General features: G+C 40.1%; 1 protein-coding gene across 2 annotated transcripts in view; it reads left to right on the top strand.

Annotated features, from left to right (window-relative positions):
- LOC120407709 (endoplasmic reticulum aminopeptidase 2-like) overlaps positions 1-15355 on the top strand; it is a 40388-nt gene that overhangs the window by 541 nt on the left and 24492 nt on the right. Inside the window, exons 2-6 of one of the 2 annotated variants that reach the window (XM_039543624.1) lie at positions 1610-1859; positions 7325-7957; positions 10074-10212; positions 11088-11222; positions 13093-13213. In XM_039543624.1, coding sequence (XP_039399558.1) covers positions 7461-7957; positions 10074-10212; positions 11088-11222; positions 13093-13213 — 892 coding nt within the window. In that variant the 5' untranslated portion in view covers positions 1610-1859; positions 7325-7460. Of the gene's footprint in view, positions 1-1609; positions 1860-3905; positions 4721-7324; positions 7958-10073; positions 10213-11087; positions 11223-13092; positions 13214-15355 lie in introns of those variants that run through there. The other variant, XM_039543623.1, reaches the window with a different exon arrangement.

Raw genomic sequence — 15355 nt, forward strand, 5'->3', positions numbered from 1 at the left:
CCACCGGAGCCGCGGGACCAGCAGACCCTTCGCAGCCATGTCACTGAAGGCACCCTGCCTGCCGCCCGACCGGCAGAGCGCCCCCCGCGACATGCTGCCCCAAGCACCCGCGCTTGGTGTGCTGGGGCCTGGAGCTGCCCCTGAGTGAGAGTCAACCACTGGCCAGCACCGATCAGACCACGTAGGCTGTGGCTGTGGCATTGGCCGCACTGGGAGTACCAGCTTTGTCTAATACACATTAGCTGATTGTGGTTGACCCCTAGGGTGGGAACCTATTGTCTAGGTTAGTTGCAACGTTCTCTTTAAAACTGTGTTCACCATTATATTTTAATGCATGGCCTATTTTCCTAGAGTAGCCCTGAGTTCTTTGGGGGCAATGGCCACTCTATTCAGTAACACTAAGAAATAATTTTGGTCTTGTAATACTAAAAGAAAGAGTGTTTGGAGGCTGTACAACTAAGATATAATTATAACAGCCTGCATCATTTACACCTGTGGTTCCACTTTATTTCCACTACTTTTTTTTTTCAGTGACTTAAGGATTCCAAAAGTGCAACCCATAGAGAGCTGAGATATAGTGTATGATCTTCTGCAGCCATTCTGTTCATTGTGGGATAGACTGTTCCTCACCCCTATACCTGGCTGTCTAGATTCCATCTCTCAGAGCAGAGGCAAGATCATAGGGGCCTAATTCTCTCTCTCCTCTCTATGAGCAAATGGCCAGGGGGGACAGAGCTGGTCAAGCATGAGGGAGTGAAGTAACTTCCTTTCCCTTCAAGACCTGCACACCTCAGCAAGTTAGACACTGAGGAATTGTAACTGAAAAATGACTAGGAACAAAAAATTTGTTCTTTGACTACTTTGTAGTTTACAGTCATGGTAGTTAATGCATGTTGAAACTTGATAAGCAATTATAATGTAAATAAGTCCCCTGATTCAAATATTTTTCCTGGTGCTCCTCCTGGGACACTGCAGGTAGGCACTTGTCTCTTACACAGCTCTGAGCAGAGAGGCCCAATCTAGCCCTCTGCCTCAGACAGACCAATGGTAATGATTCTAACAATGCCAAGCCCCAAAGTCTGCTCTCTCTCTACATCTTGTGGAGCCTTCATCCTTGTCTATATGAGAAAGTCATACCAGTGTAACCAAATTAGTTTAGAAACAGGTTTATTTAAATAGATGCAACCCATGTATGTGGATACTTTGAGTTTTCAGTCTTAACTTTAGAATGCCTTATATCAAATTAGCATAAAAAAGGCACAGAACCAATTTAAGCTAAATCTAAGGCATTCCAAAACTGAAATAAGTATCCACACAAGGGATTTGCATTGATTTAACTAAATTTGCTTTTAAACCAATTTAGTTAAATCAATACAACTTCCTTGGGTAGACAGCCTTTAGTTTTCTGTTTTCCTCTGTGATGAAGTCAAACAGTAAACAGTATTATGCTGACTTAGTTAATTACCACTTATTAGATGCTTTAAGAAAAATCCAAATTGGCTTTATTGTTTATGATTAAAGTTTCTGTGGCAAACTAGCCAAACTTTTATTAGTAATGTTAGTATATCATGTATTAAAACTACAACTGCAATCTAATTGTATCTCTTAGCAGGGGAGTAAGTGGCAAGTAAACCCCAAAATTATGGTGGTATGAACTTAATCATGTTGATTACTCTCAAGACTACAGCTACAACTCAGAAACAACCCCTCATTTGTCTGGAGTGTTCAGAATTGTAACAGGGTGGCTTGCCCATGGGTTGGAGAGCCTGGGCCTAAACCAGCCGTGATTACAGGATGAGCCACATCTTGGTTGAATCAGATGATCCTGGGTAAAAGACAACAGGAAGCTACAGTCCCTGGTGGGTTTCTTGAAGAGAAGGAACTGAGTGAAGCTATGTGGAAAGAGGGTCTTTGGCAGTGATCCTGAGGAAGGGATAAGTCTTCAGGAAGGCAGGGTTATGCCTTGCTTAATCCTGAGTGGATGATTGTTTTTGTGTTTGAGAACATTGTTAATTTAATAAAAATGCAGATGCTTCTCAGAAGGACTGTAACTAAAAGAGGGAGTGTGGAGTTTGTTTGTTGGGGTGGGGGAATAGGAAGGGCACAGAAGAGGACCATGAGGGGGCATTTAGGTAGCAGCTGGCCCTGTTATGAGAGTATTCTATGACAAGGTTAGCAGGGAATTGTATGAATTTACCTGTCTGGATAACTGTGCTTCCCTCTCACTATGTAGTGCCATCCCAGGGAAAACCTAGGAGAACACTGATTGAGCCTTTCTGTGCCAATCCCAGAATCTGAATATAGGAGGCATATATAAACTAGCTGGGGATTGGGAGTTCATAAAATGAAACATCTCAAAATTACAGTAAATACAGTGCATGAATTGTAGTGTGGTGCATGGCATTGCTTTCTTGGTCTTCAAACCACTTAAAAGTGTTTCTAATGCAATGGAGGCATCAGACTGTGAAGGGATGTTGACTTGTTCTTCATCAATATAACTCTTGTTATCTGTTTTTTTGTTTTGTTTTGTTTTCACCTGTTGGAAAAAATGGTTCATATAACTAGTCCTTTATATGATTGGTATTCATAAAATGAATGGTCTACTGTAACTCCAAATGTGGAGGGCTCCACAGGTGCCACTCACCATTTGGAAGATAAATAGGTTTTATCAGTTCAAAAACTGCAAAAGCAGAAGCTTAAAGTCTACTGTAACTATTTAAAATGTACAGCAAGAGGGTCAGAAGTTCTCTGGGAGCATTCAAGCACGCTAATCTAAACCACCCTGTGCAAGTTACAAGTAGTAGCTAGAAAGCAAGTAGGCCAATAGCCATGTTGTCCTTTTTTTTTTTTTTTTTGGTCTGGTACATCCCTTACATGGATCCAAAACTCTTAGAAATGGCAGTAAGTTGTGCCACATTTCATCAGACTTTGATCAGTGCTATAGCTGGGTACTAGGGCTCTCAAATCGCTTTAATCTCAGAGAACAGTGATGACTGGAGTCAATGTAGCTTTAAAAGATATACAGCTGTACACTCTCATATGCCCCCCACATCTCTGTCCCTCTTTAATGTGGGTCTTCTCTAACAGGTGTTTGTAGCCTTTGAGGCCTTTATGGAGAATCAGAAGAAACAGGTGTGTATCATGGTTCCAAGTTGCTGATGCATAAAAACCTCTTTTGAGCAGCTATGGCAACAAAACTAGTTGCTTACAAGTTGCATGCAGCATTTATACAGATGCTCAGTAACATAGTGATGAGCTAGTTATAAAATCTAGATACCTATAGATACACAAACTCTTCCCAAAAAATTCTGGTAATAGCTTGTTTTCTCTTCAGTAGCTGCCTTCAGATGCATTCTTTTTCAGAACTTTTGTCAGTCACTGCCTCATTTTACACAGCTGAAAACATACTATTGATTTATACTATCCAGTGCCCATACCAATATGGGAATCATGGCTGCCTCAATTTTTTTGTTAATCCTGAAGTACTGATATTGTGGGGAGGAGGAGTTGAAATAGTTTGGGTTATTGAATTTTCTATTAAAATGCTTCTCTCCAAGAGTCAGTTATGTGGGCCATACTATCAAGTAGAATTAGCTGCAATATGTAATCATGAACGGTTTGACTTCATTACTGAAACTTGATGGTCAAGCCTAGTGTTTGCTGTGATCATTGGGCATAATAGCATTTTATGTAGTTCCTCTGATACTTACACAGTATGATTAGTATCAGAGTCCTGGGCTTGAGACCTTTTTCTAGGAATGATGTCTGTGATAGGATTCCTAGTGAATTTCTTTCCTTCATGTTAACAAAAGAGGTTAACACAATTCTAAAATATAGGGATCATATGTAGAATTGTTCTACTGAGTGTCAATTATTGTGTGGATTAGTGACATGGAGGAGAAAGAGAGTTTGGAAAGGTGGGGTGGAAAGTGGGTAGTATTCAGTTTAGTTTTTTTGGTGATTCTGGTGTTTGTCAATTATGGAGAAGTGTTTTTCATACCAAAGTGATTTTATATTTCTAACAAGTGCACTGTTTTTCAGAACAGCTTTATGAAAAATACTGCACTGAACAATAACATCAATATTTCTCTTCTGCACAATTAATGACCAAATGTTATAGTCTCAGACAGTGCTGTTTATTTGACAACAGTTATGACAATAGAACAAAAATCCTATACAGAAATAGGGAAGCCAGCCCATGATTATGACAGTCTTTTTGGAGAAAAATCCAGTGGAGCAGCTCATCAGATCTTTGACTTCAATGGACTTGTGATAATTTACACCAGTTTAAAATCTGTACTGTCGATTTTTATTTTAAGGTTTTTTAGTCTGGGGTTTTCAAATGCACCTGGGAAGTGCCTATGTTTATTCCTTTTCTATTTTTAAAGCTTCCTAAAATGTCAGCCCCCAGTACACATCTTTACTTGTAATGCCTTAAAAGCAGTTTTACTACAATTTCAGTTTTAGGGATAGCTGCAGAAGAAAAAGGATATACATGTATTTGTTTCACAAATAACATTAAGTATAGGACAGCAGATTGCAATATTTTATCAGAATGCAAAGCTGTTTCTGAAAAGTTAAAAAATCGTTCAACTGGCAGCCACAAGAGGTGGCTATTTTCCTACTTTTGTCTCAACAAGAGTGGGTGATGACAAACTGAAAAGAAACTGAAAATAAAAGGACAATTCTGCCTTCTGTACGGTTAAAGAAAGACGAGACGGTAACGTACTATAGCACTTGTTTGCTTGTTTTATTTATGTTCTGTATTTTATTTTTACTGGATTTTCAAAAAATACATACCTAACAGTGCATGTATGTTTTTTATATATATATATATAAACACAAAATAACTGAATAAGAGAACCCTTTATGTTATCCTAGGCCTCTCTTACTGGGTTAAGAAAGATTAAAACAATCAGACACTGAAGGTGAAATTCACTCTGTGCAGAGGGCCAGCAGAAGTCCTGTGAAACACTTAAATCATATTTCAAAGACTAGGCCCTGATTCAGCAAGGCACAAAACCTTACGATTAACTTTAAACATGAGCATTCTCTAGAATGTGTGAGGCCAGAGCTAGAGCCATAAGTGAGATTTTAGTGGTAAACCTTCTTAGTAAACCTTCTGCTGTCCCTCTGCACGGGGGATGAGGAGGGGAAGGTGGGAAATCCAGACTAAGAGTTTAGAGCCAGCAAACAGTGTTTGGCACATATAGCAAATACTTAAGGGGAGGCAATAGACCATCACATTTACCATAGTTTTTTATTCACTGTTAAAGACAATTTAGAGATTTCCCATTCACCATTAAATCTCAGGAATTACTGTAGCTTTGTTTTTTCCTGATGCTAACTTGAAACTATTTGCAAAATGTCTTTCATAAATGAATGAATTTAAAATGTGAGTTGGAACTGTGAAAAATAATAATACATATGTAAAACTGGAGATATCTTTATTCACTCAGCTTCACATTAAAATAACTTTTGCAAGCAAAAGTACAAAATATAATTTCAATAGTTTTACTTTTATCATTTGGGACAACAAATTAAAAACAGCCAGGTACTGAGGCTTAAAAATGGGGCCCTGATGATTTGTAACCAACAGACAATGTTTAACTGAATTGGTTGCAGATTTTTAGTATGGGTCATTGGTGCACAGTTTGATTGGTATTCTGTCCTCTGGGCATTTTAAGTACAATTTGTGCTTCTAAGACTGATTTTGCAGTTTTGAGCCGTCAATTTTATCTAACCTATATATCTTGTATTTATATATTTTGTCACGGATATTTTTAGTAAAAGACAGGGACAGGTCATGAGCAATAAAAAAAAAAAAATTAAGAGGCCTGTGACCTATCCCTGACTTTTACTAAAATTATCCTTGACAAAATGGGGCACTCAGCTGTGGGGTCCCCACACTACCTGCAGAGGTTGGGCAGCTATGGGGGCCACTTTCAGCTCTGGGGGCCCCCACTTCCTGTGGGGATTCAGAGCTTCAGGGTCCCCCAGCTCAGAGCTCCAAGGTACCCACAGTGCTGGGGTACCCCACCCTCCGTGGGAGCTCCAGGGAGTCCCCACCACCCACATTGGCCAGGAGCCAGGAGTGGGGGGGGCCCTGCTGCCCGCAGCATCCAGGAGCTGCAGCCTTGCCGCCTGCAGTGGCTGGCAGCTCCATGGGGCTACCGGCTCCTATGTCCATGGGGAACTGGGGGGTCCCCCTGCTGCAGTGGGCGGTGGGGAGATCCTGCAGATCCCGGCTGACAGGGCTGAATTCACAGAGGTCGCAAGAAGTCACGGATTCTGTGACTTCCACGACCTCCATGAAAAAATTGTAGCCTTAATTATAAAGTATCTTAAATCAAATCACAGGTTTCTTTGATCAAGTGTCTTTGACTCTTCTCTTTAGTTGAGCTTCATACCAGAGCTGTTAGCCAGACTTGTGTCTGAGTTGCACAGCTCTTAAAATTTCTTTAGTGGTTGACTGACATTCAGGCAGAAAAATGTCTGGACCCAAGCTATGGCATCACAGCATCATTTGTAGGGGCCCTGATCTCTGACATTTGGCTCTCTGTTGCTGCTGAAATGCACAGCCTGGTCTGTGGCACTGGGTCCTCTGGTACTGCATTTGGGTTGTTTTGAAGGGCCCTACTTGGTTTCTCTGGGCTGCTTGCTGCATCTTCATTTTCATGACTGCTGAGGGGATGCTAAATCTTTTCTTCATCCAAGCTCACAACTGGAGGAACCCAACATTTCTTATTTTAATCTTGCATTGTTTAAACACAATGGTAGTGCTAAATACAGAAGCAAAAACAAAGCAGGAAGATCCAAACAGACTTTTAAATAATTATTGGGGGGGGGGGGTTCCTCTTCCGTTGCACAAAAAAAATCATTCACAATAAAGGCTTGTTTTTAAAAAATGAAGGTATATTGCTAGCATGATTGCAATCAGGTTTTCAAGCTTGCAAATAGCCTGCTGTACATTTCAATCTACAACCAGCCCAAATACTTTGCACTCTCACATAGCTGTGATAAATATACATACAGTTGCACACACTTCTGAGTTTCAGTTTTTGAAAATCAATTCTTAATGATGCCTTCACCTGAACGTGGAACAAAATACTTAAAAACATGGGTCTGGATCCTGCAATCAGATCCATGCAGGCAGACCTCTATACCAGCATGGATTAGATTGCATGATTGGGTCCGTGATGGGTAAAATCCCTACTAATTGGCAGCGCAATGTTAACACTTTTTTTTAAATGTCAGGTTCTGCCCCAAATAACTTGATGGTACATATATAGAGTGCTCATATTGGTCCTTTTCTGCCTTTCAGGATAAGCAATCAAGAAATTCTCCGCTAGACAGAAGATATGCATTTTTGTTTGTTTGTTTGTTTTTGATTGTTAGAATAAAATGCTGAAGTAGCTAAAATACAAAATCCAATAAACAATTACAACATTTCAGTGGCAATGCTATTGCTATTACACATTTTGAACTTTGTTGGAATTAATTATGCCCTCAGTGGAGAAAGAAGCATTGAAAACACATCTTTTCCTATAGCAACAAATGGACAGCCATTTCCATGGAATAAATTAAGGCTCCCTGGTTGGATCCTCCCAGTCCATTATGACCTTGTAATTCACCCGAATCTGACTTCATTAATATTCATGGGATCTGTGAAGATTGAAGTCACTGTGGTACATGAAACTAGCACCATAGTCTTACATAGCAAATATCTGGAAATCACCAGTGCAGCTATTGAGGAGGAAAATGGAAAGACCCAAGCAGATTTAAAACAAATGAAAGTTTTGGAATACCCGCCCCATGAGCAAATTGCCTTTCTATATGCTGAACCATTGCTGGAGGATAAGAAGTATTTCCTTTCTATAAACTATATTGCCAATCTTTCAGACGGTTTCTATGGCTTTTATAAAAGTACTTACAAAACTAAGGATGGTCAAACAAGGTAAGTAAAGGCTACAAAAGACTTTATACCATATTGTTATATTGATCTTTTCAATATAAAGCTCTTGTACTTTAAACTGGAGAAAATAATGCTATAATAGTTTAATAACATGCTGACTTTTTATCTCTAAGGGTTTTAATTTGTTTGCCGTACATTAATACTGCTATTGTTGTATTCTACTCTCTTCCATGTAATAACGTCTCCCATACTATAATTGTTGGTTTGTATTGTTGCTGTAGTTTTTCTTTTCTGACTTTCATAAAGTCAGAAAAGAAAAACTAAAGAAAAACTACAGCAACAATACAAACCAACCAATAATTATTCTAAAGCTCTATTTAAATAGAAACTATAAGAACTGATTACTATATCAACCTCAATTAATACACTTTTAGGATAAAATACTACTCCATTCTGTACAGTGAATACGTTGTCTAGAATGTAGATTTCAATTTCATAATCTGATCTTGATTCTAGTGTGAGACTTGCAGTGGCATCAATGGAAATTTCAGTCAGCTGTCAAGAATCACTGAGAGGCAATTAATTAAAGTCAATGGGGCTTAAGCTCTTAGATCACTTAGGTGCTTTTGAAAATTTTATCCTCTGTAGATAAGGGTGCAAACATCTTCATAAACTTTTCAGGGGCGAGACAGTCTTCCACTATGCGCTTGTATAAGCATCTCGGAGTTACCAATGTCTGTGAGAGTTTATAAGTAATTCCTAATTAATTGTTCCAAAAGAGTGAGCAGAATAAGAGAATTTTCACTTTTCTTATACTTCTTCTGTAATTATATGTTTTATGCTGTAGTTTGTCACCATTTTGGTCCCAGGATATGAGAGAGACTAGGTGGGTGAGGTAATATCTTTTATTGGATCAATACATTTATTGGATCAATTTCTGCTAGGGCCCTACCAAATTCACAGTCCATTTTGGTCAAATCTCACGGTCATAGGATTTAAAAAATCATAAATTTCATGATTTCAGCTATTTAAATCTGAAATTTCACGGTGTTGTAATTGTCGGAGTCCTGACCCAAAAAGAAGCTGTGGGTGTGTGTGGCACAAGGTTATGGGGGGGGGTGGTACAGCTACCCTTACTTCTGCACCACTGTTGGCAGCAGCGCTGCCTTCAGAGCTGGGCAGCTGGAGACCAGCGGCTTATGGCTAGGAGCCCATCTCTGAAGGCAGAGCCACCACCAGCAGCAGCGCAGAAGTAAGGCTGGCATGGTATGGTATTGCCACCTTTACTTCTGCACTGCTGCTGGGAGGACACTGCCTTCAGAGTTGGGTGTCTGGCTAACAGCTGCTGCCCAGATCTGAAGGCAGCGCAGAAGTAAGGGTGGCAATACCACAACCCTGCTAAAATAACCTTGCAACACCCTTGCAACTCCCTTTTGGGTCAGGACCCCCAATTTGAGAAACACTGGTCTCCCCTATTAAATCTGTATAGTATAGGGTAAAAGCGCGCGCACACACACAAAAAACAGATTTCACAGAGAGACCAGATTTCACAGTCTGTGATTTTTTTCTTGGCCATGAATTTGGTAGGGCCCTACTTACTGAACCAACTTCCGTCAGTGAGATAAAGACATTACCTCACCCACCTAGTCTCTTTAATCAGATTACATGTTCTGAAGAATCAAAAATCGCTTCAGTGGCAGCATGGATACATAGTTAAGATCTGTCTCTGTTATGACTTAACCATTTTGTAATTTTGCCAGGGGACAATTGTATTGTGACCTGGAATCTGGATTTTGTCATGGTCAGAGAACCTAGTTCCAATACAGTTTTCCCCTGACTCAGTTACAACAAATGACAGGATTCTCAAAGGTATATGAGTGCCTAACTCCCATTGAAATCAATGGGAAAATATTTGAAACCAATGGGAGTTAGATGCCTAAATACTATTGAGGATCTGGACCATTGTGCCTCAAGGACAGCACCCACTAAGTGCCTAGAAAAGTCTCTATGGCTACCTTACTGTTTAGATTTCCTTTATCCAAGCAATTTTCCTTATAGCCTGTATCAGTGAATGTCGAATGAGTTTTGGTTTAATAATTTACCTTGGTAAAGAAAAACACTTTCCTTGCAAATTCTGCTGCTTGCTTTGTCCTTTCAGATTGTTGGCTTCTACTCATTTTGAACCTACTTCAGCCCGGATGGCATTCCCATGTTTTGACGAACCATCCTTTAAGGCAAATTATACAATAAAGATTCGGAGGGATGGGCAACATAGTGCACTATCTAATATGCCAAAGGTGAATTTTTTCAGTCATATCTCAACTGCTTTGCACCCATGTATGTGTTTTCTTCCTTTCTTTATTGGGTGGTTGCTATTCATGTGTTTATATGAGACCAAATAAGGTAGGCCTGTGGTTTCCTTATATTGTGCAAAGAGTTGTTTTGTCCCTTGTTTTTACATTGTCCATAATAGGAGAATAAGGGGGTACATAGAAATAATTCTTCATGCAGCATCAGCCTGAGGAATTCACGGCTGTAGAATGTCAGAGGCAGATACCATGGAAGGGTAATTTTGTGACCTCTTTAGCAGCATCTATAATTATACATGCTAAAATAGCAGTAATCAAATCTCATGGCCTGTGTTATTCAAGATGTCAGAATAGATGGCCTTAAAATCTGAATGTATGAATCACACTTCAGGGCATAAACCGATTACTAACAGGGGACAGGAAGGAATTTAGCAAAGCAGGAAGGAATATTGCAAAAAACATTTATCTACCTTTCTCTGAAATATCAGGTATGGACTATTGTCACAGGCAGAATACTTTGACTTGATCAACCAATAGTCTGATCATCTGGTATAGCAAATCCTATATTACACTATGTACACTATATTATTATTCTGTCCTATATTAAAAATAAAAAATATCTAAGCTGATAATCGGTCCTTTAGTCACCAGTTCTAATTATTCTATCCTTCAGCTGCAGGAAGGTTAGGCAGATAATCTACCCCATCTCCCAGTGCTTGCCTAAGTTCCCTCTTAACTTTCACATTAGATAATGTTGAACAGTTTTACAAAGAACAATGGCAGTTTTATTGAAAAATGAAATGCAGCTACATACTAGAAGTAGAACTGAGTATATGTGGTCTGTCCCAATTCATGTTTTCTAGGTAAAGACTCTAAAGCTAGACAACAACCTGTTTGAAGATCACTTTGCAGAGAGCGTAAAAATGAGCACCTACTTGGTAGCATTTATAGTTAGCGATTTCCAGTCAGTCAGTGGTACAACTTCATCTGGAATTAAGGTAGGTTTTAAAGATGATTATATATTCAATTGAGAAACAATCCATTTCCCTTCTTTCCATGGCCAGCATAGATCACCCAGACTTAACAATTGGACTTGCTTTCAGAACCTGTCAGTAGTGCTCTTTACTTGGCTAAAAGGGTCAGCAATGTACAATGCAAATCAAGTAACTTTTACCTTCCAACAGTTTGAGCATGCTGCTTACACAATGGTCCTAGCCTTTGTTGAACTTTTAGGAATCAAATCTAGGGTTTGCCCAACTAAAATAATCAACAGACCACATCAAGCACTTGCCAGCTATACTGAAGATATAGAAAGTGGATAAGAAGGTATGGAGTGTTGGTTGTTTATTGGTGTGTTCTCAGTGCAGCATATTTTGCTCATGGGATCTGGACAGGTAGACATTCTTCTTCTTGCCATAGCAAGATGGCATAGGTGCAGATCCACAAAGGTAGTTAGGCACTTAAATCCCAGTTTTAGGCACAACTGCAATCCATAAAACCAGTGTTCACTGTCTCCTAACCTTGTAGGTGCCTAAACTTACTCAGTTGCCTATATTTTCACTGTAAAAATTCCCTAGATGCAGGAGTTTCTGGGCATGTACACTGCTATCTTGCTCTAAGCATCTGTATGTCTGTCTCCCGCCTAAGCCTTTGTGCGATGCATGAACCATTAAGATAAGCAGAGGAGCACCCACCTCATCTGTGGGGCCCAATCTAGTAGGCATGCTACCAGATCAGGTCCCATTCAAAATCTGGTACAAGGAGGAGATGGTGCTACCACCGCCCACATTATAACTTTTAGGATAGTGGTTAGAGCATTCACCTGGGATGTGGGAGACCTGGGTTCATTTCCACTCCACTCCCTAAGTGAGAGAGAGGATTTGAACAGGGGTCTCCCACATCTCTCAGGAGACTACTTCACCCACTGTGTTATGGGCTATTCTAATGTCAGGCTCCCTCAATCTCTCACTTTGGATAAATACTTAGTTACTGAAGCAGGGGGACAGGACCTCAGGTCTCCCACCCAGGGGGGCTCCAGGCGCCAGCGCTCCAAGCGCGTGCCTGGGGCGGCAAGCCACGGGGGGCTCTCTGCTGGTTGCCGGGAGGGTAGTAGGCAGGTTGCCTTCGGTGGCATGCCTGCGGAGGGTCCGCTGGTCCCGTGCCTTCGGAGGCCCTCCCGCAGGCGCGCTGCCAAAACCGCGGGACCGGGGACCTCCCGCAGGCAAGCCGCCGAAGGCAGCCTGCCTGCTGTGCTTGGGGCGGCAAAATACCTAGAGCCGCCCCTGCTCCCACCTCCCAGGTGGGTTCCCTAATCATCAGGCTACAGAGTAATTATCTCTCTCACCTAATGACTCTTTAACAACAAGGAGTCCAGTAGCACCTTAAAGACTAATAGATTTATTTGGGCTTAAGCTTTTGTGAGTAAAAAAACCTCACTTCTTCAGATGCATGGAGTGAAAGTTACAGATACAGGCCTCCTTGCAACCTGAACTTGGGTGCCTCGCTCTGTGAGAAGGGTGGGCTTAGAATACACCCCTTTCCTAGGCTCCCTGCCTAGTATATTGGCTTTTGTAAATAGCATTCTTTGGCACCTATTTCTCCCCAGTTATTATACAGGGAACCTAAGCACCTAACTCAGGCTTTGTGTATTGCATTGTTGTTCCAGTGATTTTTCTAGGTGGCTAAAATCACATTGAAATATTGACAGTCACAATGCCTAAGTCCTTTTGTGGATCCAGCCCATAGTTCTTATTCTGCATTTTGCATTCTTAAACTAAATTCAAAGGAAGTGAAAAGCAACCAGACAACTGCTTCATTGAACTTTAAGCCATATTTCATGTAGTTGTATATATTGTATTTACTCAACAGGTGTCAGTATATGTCACTCCAGAGAAACTGAATCAAGCTCGTTATGCACTGGAAGCTGCCATAAAGATATTGGAATTCTATGAGCAATATTTTGGTATCTATTACCCTCTCCCAAAACAAGGTAATTTGCCTAATGTTCAATAAAACAGGAGGTTGTAAGATGGTAAGTAAATTTGAGCCCATTATTATTTATTTATTGTTACTTTTTATTTATAAAGTGTGGCGTAGCAGGGTACAATCCAGACCAGGGGTAGGCAACCTATGGCATGGGTGCCGAAGGCGGCACACAAGCTGATTTTCAGTGGCACTCATACTGCCTGGGTCCTGACCACCAGTCCGGGGGGCTCTGCATTTTAATTTAATTTTAAATGAAGCTTCTTAAACATTCTGAAACCTTATTTACTTTACATTCAACAATAGTTTAGTTATATATTATAGACTTACAGAAAGAGACCTTCTAAAAAGGTTAAAATGTATTACTGGCACGCAAAACCTTAAATTAGAGTGAATAAATGAAGACTTGGCACACCACTTCTGAAAGGTTGCCAACCCATGATCCAGACTAATGAGTAGCTGTGTCACTCCTGCTCTGTAACCTAGGGTGTCCTTTACAATGCCTTGCTGCTCACAAACAGACTCCAGCATGTAAGTCACTCCCAGTATGTCTATGTGTGTGCTACAGCCAGCCAGCCACACCTTGGCTATTACCAACCTTAGTTTACCTCATGGTGAACCCAATACACGCCCAGTCTTGGTTTCCCCACCAGGGACATATATCCCATACTTCCCAGCCCTCTCCTGGACAGTGCAAATATACTGAGTCCATTATTCCTTTAAGGAAATAATACATGCACAACTTGTTGTCCCAAATGGAGCTACTCAGACACGTCAGCTTGAACACCCTGGATCAGATAAAACAATAAAGCAAATGTATTAGCTACAAAGAGAGAGATTTTAAGTGTATACAAGTAATGAGACATAAAAGTCAGACATGGTTACGAGAAAAATAAAGATAGAATGCTTATTAATGCCTAACTTAACAAATTATATTCAAAGCAAAATTTTCTCATGACATACTTTCAGCAGCCTTGCTGACCAACTTCTATAGGTCACGACCCCTCCCCCAGAGTCCAACACCAGCTTCCTTTGTCTCTTCAAGTACAGTGAATGCAGTAGGCAGTGAGAGAGAGAGGTGCCTTTGAGTATTTGTTCCTCCTTTTTATAGTTTTAGTTCCTCACTTAAAAACATTTCCAGCTGAGAACCAGGAGCCAAAAAGTATATGTGGGAAAATATTCCCTGCTCTTTTTTCACCTGTATGAACTTTGTCTTCCCTTCCTATTTGATGATTTTAACTTGCATTTAAGCAGTATACAAGCAGAGCACGCATACCTTTGTTTAGAACAAACCTGTTTGCCAACTTAAGTTTGGGCAGGGCTGTCAGGTTTGGAACATGTTAATATCATCATATAGGAGAATCTCATAACTTCACAAACAATGTCGCCACACATATTTTATCAGGACCATACTGACCACCAAATTATGAGTTTCCAAATGGTACCTTACAAGGCATGTGTACAGAGATTATTACAATAGTGAGTACGGTGTGGATACATGAGTGTGTTATGTCACATATAGCATATATAAGTGCTTTGCTTAAAAAGTATGAAAATGAGATCCCTGCCGTGAAGATCTTGCAATCAAAATAAACATACAGAAAAATGAAGGAAGGCATACAGCAAAAGTAAAATATTCGCGCAGTGACGTATAACCTGCATCCTGTTAGTTCCAAAATTTCCTAGCTTTTGTATGTATATTTATTTATTTATTTATTTTATTTATTTATATATCTGAACCAGAGATATATAAATGTGGGAAGTGATTGCAAATGGTATTCTTAGGGCTAAACAATTATGAGGATCCTTGGGGGGATGGTTGAGGATGCTTTGCCTAATTATTAATCTAGATATTTGGTTTGGTAAATTAGGGAATCTGTTTTTTAAAAAAGTGATAAATAGAAGTAGTTACTTTACAGTGGCCAAATCCTCTTTCTCATGCTCTTGGAAAGATTAACAATTACAGAATAGTCTCTTTGAGCAAGTCTTGCTTCTCTTGGCAGCATTTATTCTTGGATAACATTACAGAAATTATACAATACCAGGAAGATACTTCACTTTTGATTATTTTTTGGTGGCAGGAGGCACTGTAAAGAGGTACTTCCTCTGTATGTGAAAGTTAGTTCCTGTAGCTATTGAAAGCTATAGA

Source organism: Mauremys reevesii, linkage group 6, assembly GCF_016161935.1.
Source record: "Mauremys reevesii isolate NIE-2019 linkage group 6, ASM1616193v1, whole genome shotgun sequence".
Lineage (NCBI taxonomy): Eukaryota > Metazoa > Chordata > Testudines > Geoemydidae > Mauremys > Mauremys reevesii.